This window comes from Dryobates pubescens, chromosome 15, assembly GCF_014839835.1.
Source record: "Dryobates pubescens isolate bDryPub1 chromosome 15, bDryPub1.pri, whole genome shotgun sequence".
NCBI classification, from domain to species: Eukaryota; Metazoa; Chordata; class Aves; order Piciformes; family Picidae; genus Dryobates; species Dryobates pubescens.
Window position 1 is genome coordinate 1,102,848 of NC_071626.1, and position 18,897 is coordinate 1,121,744.

At 56.2% G+C, this 18,897-nt stretch overlaps 1 protein-coding gene across 1 annotated transcript; it reads left to right on the forward strand.

Annotated features, from left to right (window-relative positions):
• The first annotated feature begins 2,486 nt into the window (after positions 1 to 2,486).
• UBE2N (ubiquitin conjugating enzyme E2 N) lies at positions 2,487 to 18,444 on the forward strand. Its single transcript, XM_054167804.1, has 4 exons — positions 2,487 to 2,594; positions 15,603 to 15,849; positions 16,039 to 16,179; positions 18,076 to 18,444. Exons 1-4 carry the CDS (start codon positions 2,565 to 2,567, stop codon positions 18,114 to 18,116), a joined length of 459 nt encoding a protein of 152 aa, XP_054023779.1. The 5' UTR covers positions 2,487 to 2,564; the 3' UTR covers positions 18,117 to 18,444.
• The last annotated feature ends 453 nt before the right edge of the window (positions 18,445 to 18,897 follow it).

Sequence of the window (18,897 nt, forward strand, 5' to 3'; positions counted from 1 at the left end):
CATTACCTAAGGAGGCTTGGGGTTGGGGTTTTTTTGCTTCTTTAGAGCTCTTTGTTTCTAGAGCTCAGCATTTCACCTGTTTAGGTTGGACAGCAAGCAGTGGGAAAGTGCTGAGTATCCACAAGGGTCTCCTTTAGACAGAAGGTCTGCTTCAGTGGTTGTCACAATTAAACCACAGAGAAAAAGCCACAGCAAGAACGGTTCTGTGTGCAGCCAGGAGGACCACATCTGAACACATCCATTTCACATGCTAATGTATGCAAATGAAGCCCTGTGTCCCCACTGCAGAGCGAGGGGGCTGTTAGTGACGAAACCTCCCTGCAGAGAATGTCCTTTCGTGCTTTTCTGGTGGCGTGTGGCAGCTCACACGGGCTGCAGTGAGGGAGCTGCATTCCAAAAGTGAGGAGGGCAAGGGTGCTGGAAGGCTTGAGGAGGTGCACAAGGGCTCACAGAGGTGCTGGGGAAGGGTCTGGAGGACAGGGCTGGGAGGAGCAGCTGAGGGAGCTGGGGGTGTTCAGCCTGGAGCAGAGGAGGCTGAGGGAGACCTCATTGCTCTCTGCAGCTCCCTGAGAGGAGGCTGCAGCGAGGGGGGAGTTGGTCTCTCCTCCCTAGTGTTAAGTGATAGAAGGAGAGGAAATGGCCTGAAATTGTGCCAGGGGAGGGTTAGATTGGAGAGGAGGAAATACTTCTTTGGTGCAAGAGTGGTCAGGGACTGGCAGAGGCTGCCCAGGGAGGTGGTGGAGTCCCCATGCCTGGAGGTGTTCAACAAACCTGTGACTATGGCACTCGGGGACACAGTTTGGTGGCCATGGTGGGGTTGGGTTGCTGGTTGGGCTGGATGCTCTTAGAAGGCTTTTCCAACCCAAACGATCCTGTGATGAGTTCTGATGCATTTAGATGAGGTTTGGCATCTCTCATGTACTCAGCAGCTGAGGATATCAAATAGATTAGAGCAACCCTGGACTTGTTAGCTGCATTCTGTGGCGAGAAGGGAGAAGGAAAACTACATGAGGAAGTGTTGTGGGGAGGGTGAAAGAGAGAGGCATCCACTCTTCTGACTTGTGTTTCATGGCATCTTAACACTGGAGCAGGTTGCCCAGGGTGGTGGTGGAGGCCTCATGCCTGGAAACATTCAAGGTCAGGCTTGATGGGGCTGTGAGCAACCCGGTCGGGTTGGGCATGCCCCTGCTTAGCTCCTCCTTCCAACCCAGTGCGTTCTGTCCGTGCTTAAATGCTAGGATACAGAGGTGTTTGCAGTGTCTGTGACTGTACAGAGCCACATTTCTGTGTGTCAGAGAGCTGCCCAGGGTGACAGGAATTGTGCAGACCATCTCAAATTCCTGTTTTCACCCCAGGAGTAACACTTGACATGGGGTCACAGCACACAGGTTCCTATTCCTGGCTGTGCTGGTAACCCACAGCAAACTGCTTTGTCTTTCTGTGTTTTTATTTCCCATCACTAATCATGCACAGTGCTGGATGTTATCATCACATTGCAGCTGTAGCAGCACCCTGGGGTGCCTGTGCAGTAATTCTATCCTTTAGCTTCTACGATAGGTGATGCTCAGGAACTGTGATGCTCTGGCACTGTGCTCAGGCTGCACCAGGGGAGGTTCAGGCTGGATGTTAGGAAGAAGTTCTTCACAGAAAGAGAGATTGGTCATTGGGATGTGCTGCCCAGGGAGGTGGTGGAGTCCCCATCCCTGGAGGTGTTCAAAAAAGGCTGGGATGTGGCACTTGGAGCCATGGTGTAGTTGATTAGATGGTGCTGGGTGATAGGTTGGCCTCGATGATCTCAAAGATATTTTCCAACCTGGTTTATTCTATTCTATTCTATTCTATTCTACTGAAAAAGGAGGTTCAGTAGCTAGGTGTTACCACGGGAAAGCTGTGTTCAGCAATGTGTGACAGGTTGAGTGACACGCTGCCTCCGCTCAGGCAATGGTACACGGCCTTGCCAACCTCTCCTGCAGAACCCGCCAGGAGAGGCGAAGGGTATTCGGCTGGCTCGTCCCGCCACCCGCGGCGGCGCGGCCTCAGCCAGAGCACCGTGCGGGCGGCGGCCCCCCGCGCCGCGCCGCCTCCGCCGCGCTGCCGCCCGCAGGCAGCGGGCTCCCCTTTCGGCCGCGGCGGCCCCCCCCGCCGCACCGCCTCCGCCGCGCTGCCGCCCGCAGGCAGCGGGCTCCCCTTTCGGCCGCGGCGGCCCCCCGCGCCGCGCCGCGCCGCCTCCGCCGCGCTGCCGCCCGCAGGCAGCGGGCTCCCCTTTCGGCCGCGGCGGCCCCCCCCGCCGCGCCGCCTCCGCCGCCGCTGCCGCCCGCAGGCAGCGGGCTCCCCTTTCGGCCGCGGCGGCCCCCCCCGCCGCGCCGCCTCCGCCGCCGCTGCCGCCCGCAGGCAGCGGGCTCCCCTTTCGGCCGCGGCGGCCGGGCGGGCCCGGGCGCGGCCTACATTGCCCGGCGTCCCGCGCCGAGGGGCGGCGCCGCCGGAAGCGCCGCGCGGGCTACTTCCGGCTGTGCGCGAGCCCCGAGCCTTGGCGAGCCCGCGAGCCTGCAGCGCGAGGAGACAAGATGGCCGGGCTGCCCCGCAGGATCATCAAGGTAGCCCCGCGCCGCGCCCCGCCGCGCCGCGCGCCGCCGGGGGCCCTGGGGGCGGCCGCGCCGGCTCCCGCGCGGCGGGCAGGGCCGGGCCGGGGTTGGCGCCGCTTCCGGTGCCCGGGAGCGGGGCCGCGCGGGGGTAGGGCCGCTCCCAGGCCTCCTTCTTCGCTCGCCGGGCGGGGGGCGACTCGCCGCCGGGCCCGGCCGCCGCGGGAGGCGGGGAGGCTAGCGAGCCGTGCTAGGCCCGGCCTCCCCCGCGTTTCCCGCCGCCGCCTGTGGGGGCTTCTGGGCTCGTTGGCGGCGTGCGCGGGCGGTGGGGAGCGGCTGGGCCCTCGCGGCGAGCGGGAGCGGGCCCGCGTCTGCGGCGGTGACCGCTCGGGCGACGCCGGCGCTTCGCAGCCTTCTTCGTCGCCGTCCGTCGGGTGCTTGCGCGCCCGTTCCTAGGCCCGGCGCTTGGGAAGGCGGCGGGCACGCACTCCCGGCCCTTTCCGCTGTCGGTGTGGCTCCTCGCCGGGGCCGCACCGCAGCGCCCTGCCTGGCCCCGGCTCCCTGGCACAGCTCTTGGGCTGGAGGAGCGCGGCGGGGGTGCAGGGCTCGGGTGCCTCCTTTTGTGCGAGAAGGGACAGACCACACCGAATCGTTAACCGGGGGCTGCAGCTGTGCGTCAGGGTCATCCGTACCGGTGCGCACTGGGCCGGGCTGGTGACTGCTGCCTGCGCCCCGAGCCGTCGGCCCTCACGGGTCTAGCTGGTGCTTCAGCGTCTTGCTTCGGCTTTCATTTACCAAGCTTTGTAAAGGGCTCTCAAGCTGGGGGTACCTTCAGCTGGCCTTCCCGTCGCAGTTTCAGCTTTAGACTTGAATGGTTTGGAGTGGCTCAGCGCAGACAGAGCTGCACTGGAAGCTGTCGAAGGGGCTTGGTTCTGTAGCTAGCATGGCCATTTGCAGGAGTGTGAATCAAAGGCCTCAGATTGGTGAGGACTCCCTTTGTCAAAGTCACCAAGTGATTCTAGTAACGTTTGTCAGCCTTCAGCAAGTAAGAAGCATCCTGTGACGTGAACAAATGTCACACAAATAATTTATAACACTGCAAAGCTCTCCTGGCTGAACGTGCAGCGCTGGCAGCCCTTGGAACACACCTGAGTAGAGGATGTTTAGTCGTGGATGCAAAAGATAACTTGGCTTCATGGAGAAAATCCACTGTGATCTAGTAGTAATGGTGATGGAGATGAGGTAGAAAGGCAGGAGTGGTGTTTATGATGTGTGGAACAGACTGAATCATGACTGCTGCTCGGAGCTGTAAGCAGTGAAAAATAACAAAGACAAATCTTACAGCATGAGTTTGACACTGGTCCAGCTGCCTCAGTGCACAGCATGCAGGGCTGGCTGTGTCTCAGGTGTGAGAGGGAGCACTGATTCATAACAGAGGAAATGCTCCTCGTCACAGGGCTGTGCTAGGAGCTCCCTCCTGCTGCTGCTCTCTCTGGTAGGATTTGTTATTTTTTTAAGAGCTCTTGGCAATTCCTCTGAGTACAGCCAAGAAGTGCCCCTACTTGTGTGCAGATTTCCTTCTTGGCACTTCTGGGGTTTCATGGTCTCTCTGGAGAAAACCTGGAGCAGCTCACACTGCTGACTCCGACCACGTGTGGTTGCAGGGAAAGGTTTCCTCTCCTGGAGGAGAGGAGGCGAAGGGCAGCAGCAGAGGCACCTGGAAGCTAAGGCTTCCCTCTCTTGATCACCCTGAAGAGTTTGGGGGATTGGTTGATCTTGGGTTGGTTGTGTTAGATGAGCAGTTCTCTAGCTCCCCTGCTGCTGCCAGGTGTGCATATGGTCCAGGACTTGAATCTGCCTCAGCACTACAGCCTCAAAAAGGTGCAAAGTCATGCTGGGAAATCTTGTAGCTGCGGAGGTGCAGACCTGGAAATGCCTCCTGGAGCCTTCGGGAGTCTCCAGGGAGAGCACTTTTGATCTTCTCTATCCTGCCAGTCTTGATGCTAGAGTTAAGTTTCCTGCTGCTGGTTGTCTTAGAGGAAGGGAGTGAACTCTTCTTGCTGGTGAGAGTTTGAAAGAAAGTGGAACCAGAAGAGAGAGCTGGGGAAGAGCTGTAGAAGGTGAAATAACTTCAGGAGGAGCAGGAGCTGATGATTAATGATTTTCTTGTAATGCACAACAAGAAGTGTGATGACTAAATGGCTTGGGTTCCTGCTAGGGAGAGCTCTTCTCTGCATGCAGCCTTTGTGCTGCCCCCAGAGGGGCCTGGCAGTGGCTGGCTGGGGCCAGGAGTGCATATCTGGGCTGTAACAAGGTACAGAATCCAGCGAGCTGCTCAAGATGCAGTCGGCGTTCCTGGTCTTGACCGGCTGCTGGCAGATGGCCTGGCTCTCAGGTTGACTAGCAGCCCTGGCTGTGTGCAGCCTGTCATCTAGCTCAGCAGGAGAGCAGCAGCTCTCCTTGTCTCAGCAGAGAGCTCTGCTTTGTATGTCCAGTACTTGCCCCAAATGCAAATTTTTGCCCTCAGGTTACTTGGTTTAGAAACTCAGACTTGAAGCAAGCTGAGGGGGATGATCTGTAAGCTCAAGACATGACAGCACATCGAGGGTGGAGACTCCCTTTGTACTGGGAGCTCCTTGGAAAAGACAAGGAGTGATGGGGACAAGTTACTGCTGGGGAGATTCCCAGTGGGCTCCAGAAGGAAATGTTCCCCCTGGGCACAGTCAGGCACTGGAATCATCTCCCAAGGGCAGTGGTGGAGTCCTCTCCCTTGGGCAGTTGGAAGGCTCAGCTTGGCAGGGTGCTGGGCCAGCTCCTTGCAACTCCACTCTCAGCTGGAAGGGTTGGAGCAGATGATCCTTGGGGGTCCATTCCAACCTGGCACTCTGGGATTCTGCTGTAGGGTTCTGGCTTAGTGTTAGAACATCACAAATGGTGAGTAGAAAGTGATGATAGTTTTGGGTCCTTAAAGATCCAGTTGGAAAAGCTTCTTGTGAGCAGAGCAAAGAGAGAAGAGGTGGTTTTGTTTTCTTCAGTAGTCAAAAAACCCCAAAGGTCCTCTGAGAATGATTTTAACAAGAAAATGGATTAATGCAAGATGGCAATCAAGGTGTGGTGTGGCACAGTTACACAGATGTCTGGGTTTGGTGCTGCAAGCTCTGTTCTTGGCACTCAGCCTTCAGGAGTGAGGCCTTGCAGTGTGCAGTGAATGAAGGCAGCGATTTCCACCTCCCTCCCTGCCCTGATTCTCTCCCGCGTTGCAGAGTCACGGAGTGCCACTTGGGGAAGGAGCTGAATTGCATCTGAGGGAGGGTTTGTCGTTTGTTTTCCCTTTGGCTGACATTCAAACCACCTCCTTGCTCTGTCAAGTGCAGGCTGGGTCTGAATGGGATGGGCAGTGCTGCTTAGTCTCAGCTTTGCAAGTCCTTCCCCCCCTGCTGCTCTCACTGCTGCAGTGATCTCATCATCCATGACTCCATGGCCAGGTCTGTGTCTTGACTGCAGCCAGCTGTTCAGGAGCACTCTTGCTAGGATCACTGCAGCTGCTCCTGAAGTGCTCCATCTGAAGCAGTGTCTGAGACTCCTTTTTTTTGGTCTTCTGTTTTAATTATTTATTTATTTCTAATGAGTTTGTCAGTGTTAAATTATGGAGGCCTTGGGTTCTTCCCCCACATGGTAGCAAGAGGTTGGTTGTGCTGGTGAGAGAGGTGATTCTCCTGCTCCCCTCTGGTGAGACCTCCCCTGCAGTAGTGTGTGCAGCTGTGGGACCCCCAGCACGAGAAGGATGTGGACCTGATGGAGCAGGTCCAGAGGAGGTGGAGGCCTCAAAGATGATCAGAGGGATGGAGAACCTCTGCTGTGGGGACAGGCTGAGAGAGCTGGGGCTGTGCAGCCTGCAGAAGAGAAGGCTCCAGGGAGACCTCAGAGCTGCATTTCAGTACCTGAAGAGGACCTCCAGGCAGGCTGGGGAGGGACTGTTCAGAAGGGCTGTGGGGATAGGCCCAGGGGCAATGGTTTGGACCTGGAGCAGGGCAGAGTTAGGTTGGACATCAGGAGGAAGCTCTGCAGAGGGAGGCTGGGGAGACACTGGCACAGGCTGCCCAGGGAGGGGGCTGAGGCTCCATCCCTGGGGACATTCAAGCTCAGCCTGGCTGTGTCCCTGGCAGCCTGCTGCCTGCAGGGGAGTTTGACAGGATGACCTTTGAGGCTGCCTCTCAACCCAATGCATTCTGTGAATGTGTGCTGGGAGAAGCTATTTCCACACTGCTGCCAGGGAGCTGCTTGCAGCAGTTTGCAGGCATCTGGGATCATCTGAACTGCTGACTCATGAAATGCTCCTCCAAGGAGTGACATTTCCAGGAGGTGTTCTGGAGACTCTGGTGGTGGATGTGGTGATAGGTGCCTCCAGCATTCAGTTAGAGGTTAGCATAAGCAGCATTTGATGCTTTAAAAAGGAGAGATCAGCCATCTAGCCCCTGGGACACTTGGCAGGTGTTTTCAGTCAGTATTCCTGGCAGCTGACTTCAGCTGCCCCATTTTGTTGTGGAAGCTATGGGCCTCTGGGGCATGGACATCTGTCTCCAGGTGAACACTGCAGTCACCATTGCTTACTGACTTCTCTGGTGTTTCTGTTGCTGTATTTCTGCTTTTGAGGCTGTCAGGGAGTGACAGGACTGGGGGGAATGGAGCAAAACCAGAAGTGGGGAGATTCAGGTTGGATGTGAGGAGGAAGTTCTTCCTCATGAGGGTGGTGAGAGACTGGCACAGGTTGCCCAGGGAGGTGGTGGAAGCCTCCTGCTCATCCCTGGAGGTGTTTGCAGCCAGTCTGGAGGTGGCTCTGGGCAGCCTGCTGTAGTGTGAGGTGTCACAGTATCACCAAGGTTGGAAGAGACCTCAAAGATCATCAAGTCCAACCTGTCACCACAGACCTCATGACTAGACCATGGCACCAGTGGCAGGGGCTTGGAACTGGCTGATCCCTGAGGTCCCTTCCCACCCTGACAGTTCTGTGGTTCTAGCTTCTTGTTCCCTGGATTAAAAAAGTCCAAATAATGTGAGCTCCACACCTTCTGTGGTGTTCTGCCTTGCTTTGGTGGTTAGGCACAAACCCCATTCCCCCCAGACCCTGCTGGCCCTTGGCACCTGTCAGAGGGGCTGTATTGTGGTCTCTGTCATGTCCCTGCCCTGTGTGCTGTCCCTGGCAGGAGGGTGAGCACTCAGGGAGTGGCTGGAGAGTTTGGGCACTGCTCAGCTTCAAACCACCTTATTCATGGAGTCATGGAATGATTGGAAGGGACCCTGAAGATCCAGTTCCACCCCACCATGGCATTCTTTCCCCCTGCCTCCCCAGAACACATAGAGGGCTGTGCAGCCCTCTGAGTCTTCTTGCCAGGCAGCTGGTGTGGCACAGGCTGGCTGTGGTGGCAGCAGGGGCTGGAAGCCTGAGGTTTGGCAGGACAGCTCTTCTGTGGAGGTGTGGGAGGCAGACTGAGAAGGAGGCTTGGGCCCAGAGGATAAAGAGCACTTTCCACAGGATCTCAGAACAGTTTTGGTTGGAAATGGCCTCTGAGCTCATCCAGTCCACCCAACCCCACCCTGGCCACTAAACCATGGCCCCAGGTGCCATGGCCACACCTCCAGGGATGATGACTCCATCACCTCCCTGGGCAGCCTCTTCCAACCTCTTCTTCACTATGGGCTGCAGGGGAATTTAGTCCAGTGTCTGGAGCACCTCCTTCCCCTCCTTTTTCACTGCCCTGGTGCCTGCAGAGTTGCTTCTCTTACACTCTAACTCCTCTCCCTGGCTGCCGTTGCTCAGCAGCTTTTGTCCCTCCTCAGCAGCAGAGGTGCTGTCACTGGTGGGCTCAGCCTTGGCCAGTGGTGGGTCCATCTGGAAACCAGCTGGCACTGGCTCTGTTGGATGTGGGAGGAAGATTCTAGCAGTCATGGATGCCCCCTCCCTGGAGGCCAGCTTGGCTGATGCCTTGAGCCAGCTGGGCTGGTGGGAGGTGTCCCTGCCCCTGGCAGGGGGCTGGAGCTGGATGAGCTTTCAGGTTCCCTCCAACCCAACCCATCCTGCTCCATCAGTGTAACTGCAGGAGTGGTTTCTGCTGGTAGTGAATTGAGTTATGCCTTGCCTTTCTGCAGCTGAAGATGCACCATGAAAGGCTTGGTCTGTGCTAGTACATAGAGAATCCTCTAGGAATTTGCACCAGATCTCAGCTTCACAGTGCCAGAAGCCTGTGAGCTGCTGTGGAAAGCTCAGGTCATGCTCAGGGGGAGTGATGCTGACCTTGGCAGTGCCCCCCTTCAGGCCAGTGTGGTTTGGCAGCCTGAGCTTCCAAGGGGTGGTATATTATGGATTCTATTCTTTGTAGTCTGGGGAGGTGCTCTTGCCTGGAGAACCTTTGTCCTCTTCTCACTGTAGAGATTCATGGAATGGTCCAGGTTGGAAGGAACCTCTGCCATGGGCAGGGACAGCTCCCCCCAGCCCAGGCTGCTCAGGGCCTCACCCAGCCTGGCCTTGAACACCTCCAGGGAGGGGACATCCACGGCCCCCCTGGGCAGCCTGTGCCAGAGCCTCCCTACCCTCACTGCAAAGAATCTCTTCCTCATCTCCAGTCTCAATCTGCCCTCTTCCAGCTTCAGTCTGTTGCCCCTTGTCCTAGCCCCCCAGGCTGGGTGCAGCCACTTCTTCACATGGTCATAGCTCATGAACTGGTAGACCCTGGGAAAACACCTGTGCTGAAGTCCTGGAATTGTTTGGGCTGGGAAAGCTCTCTGGGACCATCAAGTCCAGCCACCAGTGCCACCCCTCCATGGCCACTACAGCCTGGCCCCAGGAGCCATGGCCACACTTCCTGAACACCTCCAGGTAGAGAAAGGCTTTTTGAATGAAGTCTTTGTGTTTTTGGAGGCAGTTTCACCCCTCACTGTTGAAGACAGTTTTGACTGATGTTTCACTGTCTCCTGCTGCCTCCCCCTCAGAAATCAAAGCTAACACATGCCTGTGCTTTACCTTCTTGTGTGTAACTGAGCAGTTCTTGGGGCAGGAGGTACATGTGATCTTCCTCCTTATCCTGCTCTGACAGAGCAGGAAAGAATTGCTATTTGGCAAGGAGTTATGGCTTGCCCTGTGCTGATGCCCTGCTTTAAGTTCCTCCCCTTACCTGCTGTTTCATACCCTAAGATGAATCCTTACTCTTAAGATGTAGCTGGAATGTATTGACAGTAGAGGCTGGCAAGGGTTTCCTGCAGTCAGAGTCAAGAGATGAGCCAAATGTCTGTGAGCAGCAGGAGCAGGGAAGTGGTTCTTTCCCTCTGCTTTGAGACCCCACCTGGAGTCCAGTTCTGGAGTCCAGTTCTGGAGTCCCCAGCATTAGAAGGACACAGAAGTGTTGGAGGGGGTCCAGAGGAGGCACTGAAGATGATCTAAGGGCTGGAGAGTCTCTGCTATGGGGATAGCTGAGACAACTGGGGCTGTGCAGCCTGGAGAAGAGGAGGCTGCAGGGAGACCTTAGAGCAGCCTTCCAGTACCTGAAGTGGGCTGCAGGAGAGCTGTGGAGGGACTTTGGACAGGGGCTTGTAGTGGTAGGATGAGGGACAATGGCTTTAAGATGGAAGAGAGGAGATTCAGGCTGGGGATTAGAGAGAAAGTCTTTGCAGGGAGGGTGGGGAGGCACTGGAGCAGGCTGCCCAGGGGGGCTCTGGATGTCCCCTCCCTGGAGCTGTTCAAGGCCAGGCTGGATGAGGCCCTGAGCAGCCTGGGCTGGTGGAGCTGTCCCTGCCCGTGGCAGGGGGCTGGGGCTGGCTGAGCTTTCAGGACCCTCCAGCCCAAGGCATTCTGTGCTGTGGTGTGAGTGGAAGTGCTGAAGCTGCAGAGAGCCAGCACAAGGCATGCAGGCACCATCTGCACAGTGGATGAAGTAGAAGTTCCCAAGGTGATTAGGCTGCAGCCCATGCCGATTAGATTTAGCCTGGGCTGTGCTGGCATGCAAGGCTTTGTGCTGCTGTGTTAGGCTTGGCCCAAGGAAGTGATTTGGCTGAGGGCTCTGCAGTGAAGGTCATTTCCTAAGCCAGATCAGTGCTGGGAGCTCATTTGTCGTTTGTGCAAGTGATAGGGGTGCCTGGAGCAGGGACTGGGCACATGCTGCTGGGGCAGGGCAAGCCCCTGCATTCTGGGGGGAAAGGGGGGGTAAGGTGCATCAGGAAGGACTGAGAGCCAGGCTGCAATGGGGAGAAGAGCATTTAGGTTCAGCTGCAAATTCAGCAGCTGAAGCCCATGAAGAATGAGCTGAAGGACTTGCACTGACTCAGTCTTTGAGAGTGGAACTTCAGGGGCAGCTTGTTCTTGAAGTCCTTTTGCTTTTTGCCTTTGGCAGTCACCTTTGGTCTGCTTTAGAACTCTGCCTGGAGGGGGGTGGTTGAGGCTTGAGGGGGGGAGATTGGGGCTGGATAGGAGGAAGGAATTCTTTCTAGTGAGGGTGGGGAGACACTGGAACTGGGTCCATCTTGAAACCAGCTGGCACTGGGTCTGTTGTATGTGGGAGGAAGGTTCTAGTTGTGGCTGTCCCCTCCCTGGGGGTGTTGAAGGCCAGGCAGGATGAGGCCCTGAGCAGCCTGGGCTGGTGGGAGGGGTCCCTGCCAGTGGCAGGGGCTTGGCACTGGATCATCTTTAAGGTCTCTTCCAGCCCAACCCACTGTGTGAGTCACTGACTTGGCAGCAAGAGTCTGATCTCCTCTAGGAAGCAAACCCTGAACAGGCTGCTGAGCAGCCAGGACACCTGTTCTCATCCCATTGTCTCCCACCCAAAGTGGGGGCAGTGTGGTACCCTCCAGGTTCACAGACCCAGGGAGCTGTGTGAACGAAGCAGGGGGCTCTCATTTCTCCTGGAAAAGCTGTAGTGTGCCCTGTCATCTGTAGAGGCTGAGACTGGCTCCCACAGCCTCTCTAAAAGGCTTCTGGGGTGTAACCTCTGTGTTTGCAGGTGAGGCAGAAGGTAGGTTCTGAGCTAGTGAAGGAGCTCAGGGAAGAGTCGTGCCCTGAGGCTTTGCAGGATGTGGTGCTGTGCCTTCTGAGGTACAGTCTCCTTGGAAAGACTTGGTGAAGGAGGTGGTGCTGCTCTCTGCTCAGTCATGTCCTGTGGCAGGGCAAGGGGCAGTGGGTACAAGCTGGAGCCCAGAGGGTTCCATCTCAGTGTGAGGAAAAACATCTTCACTGTGAGGGTGCTGAGCCCTGGAGCAGGCTGCCCAGGGAGGCTGTGGAGTCTCCTGCTCTGGAGGCTTTGAGCCCTCTCTGGGACATGCTGCTGTGTGGCCTGGCCTGGGTGATCCTGCTCTGGCAGGGGGGGTGGACTGGCTAATCTCTAGAGGTCCCTTCCAACCCCTAGCATTCTCTGAGCTCTGTTGTAAGGTAGCAGCACAAAGCTGCTAGTCACAAAGATGCTTCTCTAGTCTCAGCACTACACAGGGCTGCCAAATGTCTGTTTACAACAAGGAGGAAGGTAGGCAGAGTCTCTTGGTGTGTAAAACCAGCACCCCCAAATACTCCTGTGCAGGGCTGCTCTCAATCTCCTCCCCCCCATCCTGGATTGAGGGTGAGAATTGTGCTTGCCCAGGTGCAGGACCTTGCACCTTGCCTGAATGAACCTCATGAGACTCTCCTCAGCTCACCCCTCCAGCCTGTCCAGCCCCATCTGGACGGCCCCCATCCCACCCTTAATCACAGCCCTCTCTTTTCTGGAGGCTTCTTGTCCTCACAGGTTACAGTACAAGCAGGTTGAGAGCTTCTCCCCCCCCGGGTACAATTATTTTTCAGTGTAATGTCTTCATAGAAGAGCAGCAATGCAGAGTGTCAGCTGCACCATCTGTCCCATCCATATCAGCTGTCAGCCCGCTTCAGGCCACCTGTGTTAATCAGCAAAGCTTTGCCTTTGCTTGGCAAAACACCTTCAACACTTCTGTGCTTTGTGACCACTTCATTAAAGATGGGAGAGCTCAAACTGGGGGGGGCACAACCAGTTGTGAGTGGGGGTTGGTGGGCACTGACTGCCATGTGTCTGCATTGGGGCTGCAGGATCTGTCTTAGCCAGGGGAAATGATGACAGCAGCTGGGAACAGGGGGAGCAAAAGCAGGAGCAAGAGGAGCTCTCACTCTGTAGCCCTGCAGAGTGTGACAGGAAGAGAGAACTGCTCAAGGCAGCAGGAGCTGGTGCAGTGAGTGCTTTGCAGCTCAGGATGGCTCTGGGAATCTCTTCTGTGGAACTTAGAGTGCTGGAGGAAGCTAATGAGAGGCACCACCGAGCCCTCTTCTGGAGCAGGACTGACTGGGTGGAAATCTGTGTTGCATGAGGACAAAATGAATTGCTCTGTTATCAAAACATCTGTTGAAAACAAATGTACCACTTTATTTATTTATAAGTTTGAAAAGAAAGGCTTCTCTGGGCACTCTAAGTGGCCAAGAAGGCCACCAGCAGCCTGGCCTGGGGCAGCAGTGGTGTGGCCAGCAGCAGGGCAGGGATGGTGTCCCTGTGCTGGGCACTGCTCAGGCTGCACCTCGAGTACTGGCTTCAGTCTGGGCCCCTCACTGCCACAAGGACATGGAGGAACTGGAGCAGGCCCAGAGGAGGGCAACCAAACTGGGGAAGGGTCTGGAGAACAGGGCAGGAGCAGCTGAGGGAGCTGGGGGTGTTCAGTCTGGGGAAGAGGAGGCTGAGGGAGACCTCATTGCCCTCTGCAGCTCCCTGAGAGGAGGCTGCAGTAAACTTTGGGTTGGGCTCTGCTCCCTAGTGTTAAATGGTAGGAGAGGAAATGGCCTGAAATTGTGCCAGGGGAGGCTTAGGTTGGAGTGGAGGGAAAACTTCTTTGGTGCAAGAGTGGTCAGGGACTGGCAGAGGCTGCCCAGGGAGGTGGTGGAGTCCCCATGGCTGGAGGTGCTCAGGAAAGCTGTGGCCATGGCACCTGGGGCCGTGGTTTGGTGGCCATGGCAGGGTTGGGTGCTGGTTGGACTGGGTGATCCCAGAGGACTTTTCCAAGCCAAACAATTCCATGAGCTGTCACTTTGTGCCAAGCCTGGTGCCTGCTCTCTCAGCATGCTGGCTGCATCAGCTCTTGAGGGTTGCCTCGCTGGAGCCGTGCAAGTGTTGTTCATCTCTGTAGGGAAGCAGCTTGCATTAGGTGGTGGAGCTCCGTGCAGAGGGCAGGAAGTGAAGCATCCTCGCTTTTAAAGCCTTTTGCATCTAGTATTCATGTGCCCCAGGGGGCTCTTAGGGCTTCTGAGCAGCCTCAGTGTTTGTGTAGCTGCATTCAGCAGGACTGTTTCCCTCTGCCCCCTGCTGAGGGGTTTGACAGCAAGGTGACCACATCCAGGTCTTGGAGAGCTGTCTGCATGTGCTGAGGTCCCTGCAGCAGGACTTGGTGCCTCACTTGGAAGGGTCATGCTTGTTCTCCTACGTGTGTGCCCTCCTTGTTCATTGTGGAGTGGACTTCAGTGGCAGAACCTGCAGCTTGCAGCCAGGCCCTGCTCCCTCAGCCAGGCTGGGAGGCAGAAGTGCTGATGCTGCTGCCAGAGGAGTGCTGATTCTGGGGGATTGGGAGCCAGGGCAGGCTGCCTGCTGCGGTCACAGTCAGCACTCTGCTGCTGCTGGGGAGGTGGGCTGGGGACCAGAGTGACTGAGTGGGAGCCAGGGACTGCTGAGATCAGCCCAGCTACTAAATTGTGTTACTCAGAGAAGCATTGAGGTTGGAAAAGACCTTCAGGATCATTGAAGGATTGAAGCTTGAGGAGGGCAGATTGAGACTGGAGTTTGGGAAGAAGCTCTTTAGAGAGGGTGGTGAGACACTGGGACAGGTTGCCCAGGGAGGTTGTGGTTACATCCTCCCTGGTGGAAGGATGAGGCCTTGAGCAACCTGGGGCAGTGGAAAGTGTCCCTGCCCGTGGCAAGGACTGGAACTGGATGGTCTGGAAGGTCCCTCCCAGCCCAGCCCAGGCTGTGGCCCTTGCTCCACGTGCTCTGGAACTTGTCTGTGGCTCTTTCTGTGGATGGAGGCAAGCAGCTCTTGGGGGAGTCTGGTGTTTAAAGCAGTTTGTGCTTGTTTTCAAAGCAGTGGGAGGGAGTTTTCAGCAGGGGCTGTGTTTGTTAGGGGCAGGAGTTGACCTGCTGGAGGGTAGAGAGGCTCTGCAGAGGCACCTTGACAGGCTGGGCAGATGGGCAGAGCCCAGGGGCAGGAGCCTGAACACATCCAAGTGCCAGGGGCTGCACATTGGCCACAGCAACCCCAGGCAGAGCTACAGGCTGGGGGCAGAGTGGCTGAGAGCAGCCAGGCGGAGAGGGACCTGGGGGTGCTGGTGGATGGTAGGCTGAACATGAGCCTGCAGTGTGCCCAGGGGGCCAAGAAGGCCAATGGCATCCTGGCCTGCATCAGGAACAGTGTGGCCAGCAGGAGCAGGGAAGTCATTGTGCCCCTGGACACAGCACTGGTTAGGCCACACCTTGAGTCCTGTGTCCAGTTCTGGGCCCCTCAGTTTAGGAAGGACATCGAGACACTTGAAGGTGTCCAGAGAAGGGCAACAAAGCTGGGGAGGGGTCTGGAGCACAGCCCTGGGAGGAGAAGCTGAGGGAGCTGGGGTTGCTTAGCCTGGAGAAGAGGAGGCTCAGGGGAGACCTTCTTGCTGTCTACAACTCCCTGAAGGGAGGTTGTAGCCAGGTGGAGGTTGGTCTCTTCTCCCAGGCAGCCAGCACCAGAACAAGAGGGCACAGTCTCAGGCTGTGCCAGGGGAGGTTTAGGCTGGATGTGAGGAAGAAGTTCTACACAGAGAGTGATTGCCCACTGGGATGTGCTGCCCAGGGAGGTGGTGGAGTCACCATCACTGGAGGTGCTCAGGAGGGGACTTGGTGGGGTGCTTGGTGCCATGGGCTAGTTGATGAGGTGGGTTGGATTGGTTGATGGGTTGGACAGGATGCTGCTGAAGGTCTCTTCCAACCTGCTCTGTGTTCTCTGTTACCTGGCTGCTCCTCCCCACAGGAGACCCAGCGCCTGCTGGCAGAGCCTGTCCCCGGCATCAAGGCGGAGCCCGACGAGAGCAACGCTCGTTACTTCCATGTGGTCATTGCAGGCCCCCAGGATTCCCCCTTTGAGGGTGGGACATTTAAACTTGAACTATTCCTCCCTGAAGAATACCCCATGGCAGCTCCAAAAGTACGTTTCATGACCAAAATTTATCATCCTAATGTAGACAAGCTGGGAAGAATATGTTTAGATATTTTGAAAGGTAAGTGCTGCCTCCTCCTCCTCCTCTTTCCTTTGGCCTTGCTAAGCACAAGGGACTTGTCAGCTGGCCCTGATGAGGGGCTTGGTTAAAGAATGCCTTGCTGCTGCTTGAAGCTGGGAGAGGGGAGCTTGCTGTGTGTGGAGCTGCTGGTGCAGCTGCTGTTTCACACTGCTGTCAATGTCTCCTTAGATAAATGGTCCCCAGCGCTGCAGATCCGCACAGTCCTGCTATCAATCCAGGCTTTGTTAAGTGCTCCCAATCCAGATGATCCTCTAGCAAATGATGTAGCTGAGCAGTGGAAGACCAATGAAGCCCAAGCCATAGAAACAGGTGAGGTATCTTGCACTACTTTGTTTTGTTCCCCCCTCAGATTCAGGAAGTAGCTGATGACTAGTTGGCTGGGGAGGTGTGAATGCTGAGCCCTTGTTTTGTGTCTGCCACTTGCAGTTGCTGCATGCAGGCACAGTGCAGGTGACCTGCCTCTGCCTGCAGTGCTCTCTTCTGGTCATAGAAGCCACAAAGGTTTTGGTTGGGAACCCCTTTAAAGATCATTGAGTCCAACCATTCTTTGACTCCCCCAAGTCTGCCTCTGAACCACACCCCTCAGCACCACTGCTCTGCCTCTTTTAGGCACTCCAGGGATGGGGATTCAGTCACCTCCCTGGGCAGCCTTTTCCAGTCTTTGAGACCCCTTCCAGTCAGAAGCTTCTTCTAATAGCCAACCTAAACCTCTCCTGGTGCAACTTGAGGCCATTTCCTCTTGCTGTGTCCCTTGGTATTTTGGAGAAGAGACCAACCCCCACTTGGCTTCAGCCTCCTCTCAGGGAGCTGCAGAGAGCAAGGAGGTCTTCCCTCAGCCTCCTGTTCTTCAGACTGAGCACCCCCAGCTCCCTCAGCTGCTCCTTCCCAGCCCTGTTCTTCAGACTGAGCACCCCCAGTTCCCTCAGCTGCTCCTCCCCAGCCCTGTTCTTCAGACTGAGCACCCCCAGCTCCCTCAGCTGCTCCTCCCCAGCCCTGTTCTTCAGACTGAGCACCCCCAGCTCCCTCAGCTGCTCCTCCCCAGCCCTGTTCTTCAGACTGAGCACCCCCAGTTCCCTCAGCTGCTCCTCCCCAGCCCTGTTCTTCAGACTGAGCACCCCCAGCTCCCTCAGCTGCTCCTCCCCAGCCCTGTTCTTCAGACTGAGCACCCCCAGCTCCCTCAGCTGCTCCTTCCCAGCCCTGTTCTTCAGACTGAGCACCCCCAGCTCCCTCAGCTGCTCCTTCCCAGCCCTGTTCTTCAGACTGAGCACCCCCAGCTCCCTCAGCTGCTCCTCCCCAGCCCTGTTCTTCAGACTGAGCACCCCCAGTTCCCTCAGCTGCTCCTCCCCAGCCCTGTTCTTCAGACTGAGCACCCCCAGCTCCCTCAGCTGCTCCTCCCCAGCCCTGTTCTTCAGACTGAGCACCCCCAGCTCCCTCAGCTGCTCCTTCCCAGCCCTGTTCTTCAGACTGAGCACCCCCAGCTCCCTCAGCTGCTCCTTCCCAGCCCTGTTCTTCAGACTGAGCACCCCCAGCTCCCTCAGCTGCTCCTCCCCAGCCCTGTTCTTCAGACTGAGCACCCCCAGTTCCCTCAGCTGCTCCTCCCCAGCCCTGTTCTTCAGACCCTTCCCCAGCTTCATTGCCCTTCTCTGGCCCTGCTCCAGCCTCCCAGTGCCTCTCTTAAGGGCCTGCCCATGCCAGTGCTCAGTATGTGACTGTTTCCCATGTGCCTCAAATAAATGCAAGTCTCAGAAGCTGCCCTGAAAAAAACAAGCCCAAAATCTCAGAAACTGCCCTGGAAACAACCAACCAACCTCAGAAACTGCCCTGAAAAAACCAAACCAAAGCAAACAGAATCTCAGCAACTGCCCTGAAAGACAGAGCAACCCAAACCTCCCACCAGCAAACTGAAACAAACCAAACCCAGCAACAAAGCAACTGCCCTGAAAATGCCCCAGACTGTCAGGAACTGCCCTGGAAAGGGCAAAGGCAAAGAGAGCAAACCAGAACCATGTCAGAAGTTGCTCTGAACAGTCCCCCCCAGATCTCAGCAGCAAATACAGAGAGAGAGCCCAGAGCTGTGGGAAGTGCCCTGCAGGGTGGCTCCTGCTGTGGCCTTGCCGCAGCGCCCTCCGAGGGCTCTTGCAGCCGTGCCTGAGGCCAGCCTGCCAAAGGCACCTTCGCCTAAACGTCTTTCCTCTTCCTTTGCAGCCAGAGCATGGACTAGGCTATATGCCATGAACAATATTTAAACCTGCTTTCAACATCAAGTGTGCATCACTTCTCCTCTTCTGCCAAGACCTCTTCCTTGGGTTATTTTTGTTCCTTTTTGGTTGGTTTTTTTGGTGTTTTGTTTGCATTTAATGGACACAGTCTTAGAAGCCCGTGAGAGAATAAAAGCCCAGCCATCTCCAGTCCTTTGGTGATTAAATGCTCATTAGCAAATCTGTGTCTTGTCCTAATTCACTGTTGTACCGCATGAGCAGAGGCTAGAAGCATCAGCTGGATTGTTGTGAAGTCCTTTGAAAGCAGCAGCACATCTCTGCTTTTAATCACTTCGGGGGTTTGTTTGTTTCCCCCCCTCCCCTCCCCGGTTTCAGTCTAAGCACTGTGAATGAAGGTAGGCAAGGGTTAGCTGCAGGGCTTTTCCTGGTTTAATTTTGTGGGCTCCTCCTCCCCTCTTCTCTTCCTGTTCTATGGTGATGCTAATTGCGTTGGTGAAAAGCAGCTAACCGGTTCTAGACTCTTCCCTCTAGCCCAGTCTAACTTAGACGCTGTAGGTGGAGAAGCTTCATTGTCTGAACACCACCACCACCAGCTGGGAACATTAAACATCCATCACCTCCACTAATAATGTTGTGATTCTGCTGTCGAGTGTAGAAGCAAGAACCCCCTCCCAGAACAAAGCTTGTGACCATTTTGTATGGCTTGTCTGGAAACAACCCCTCCTGTAAATCTTTTGTTTTAGTAAAATATGGTTTTGTTATTCTACCTTGGCCTTTGTACAGTTTCTTTTGGCTGTGTTCTCCTTTC

Bases quoted from the DNA above. Each gene is read 5' to 3' on its own strand.
- UBE2N (XM_054167804.1), top strand. From the start codon at position 2,565: ATGGCCGGGCTGCCCCGCAGGATCATCAAG. The intron at 2,595-15,602 runs GTAGCCCCGCGC...TCCTCCCCACAG, and splicing joins TGCCCCGCAGGATCATCAAG to GAGACCCAGCGCCTGCTGGC. The intron at 16,180-18,075 runs GTGAGGTATCTT...CTTCCTTTGCAG, and splicing joins AGCCCAAGCCATAGAAACAG to CCAGAGCATGGACTAGGCTA.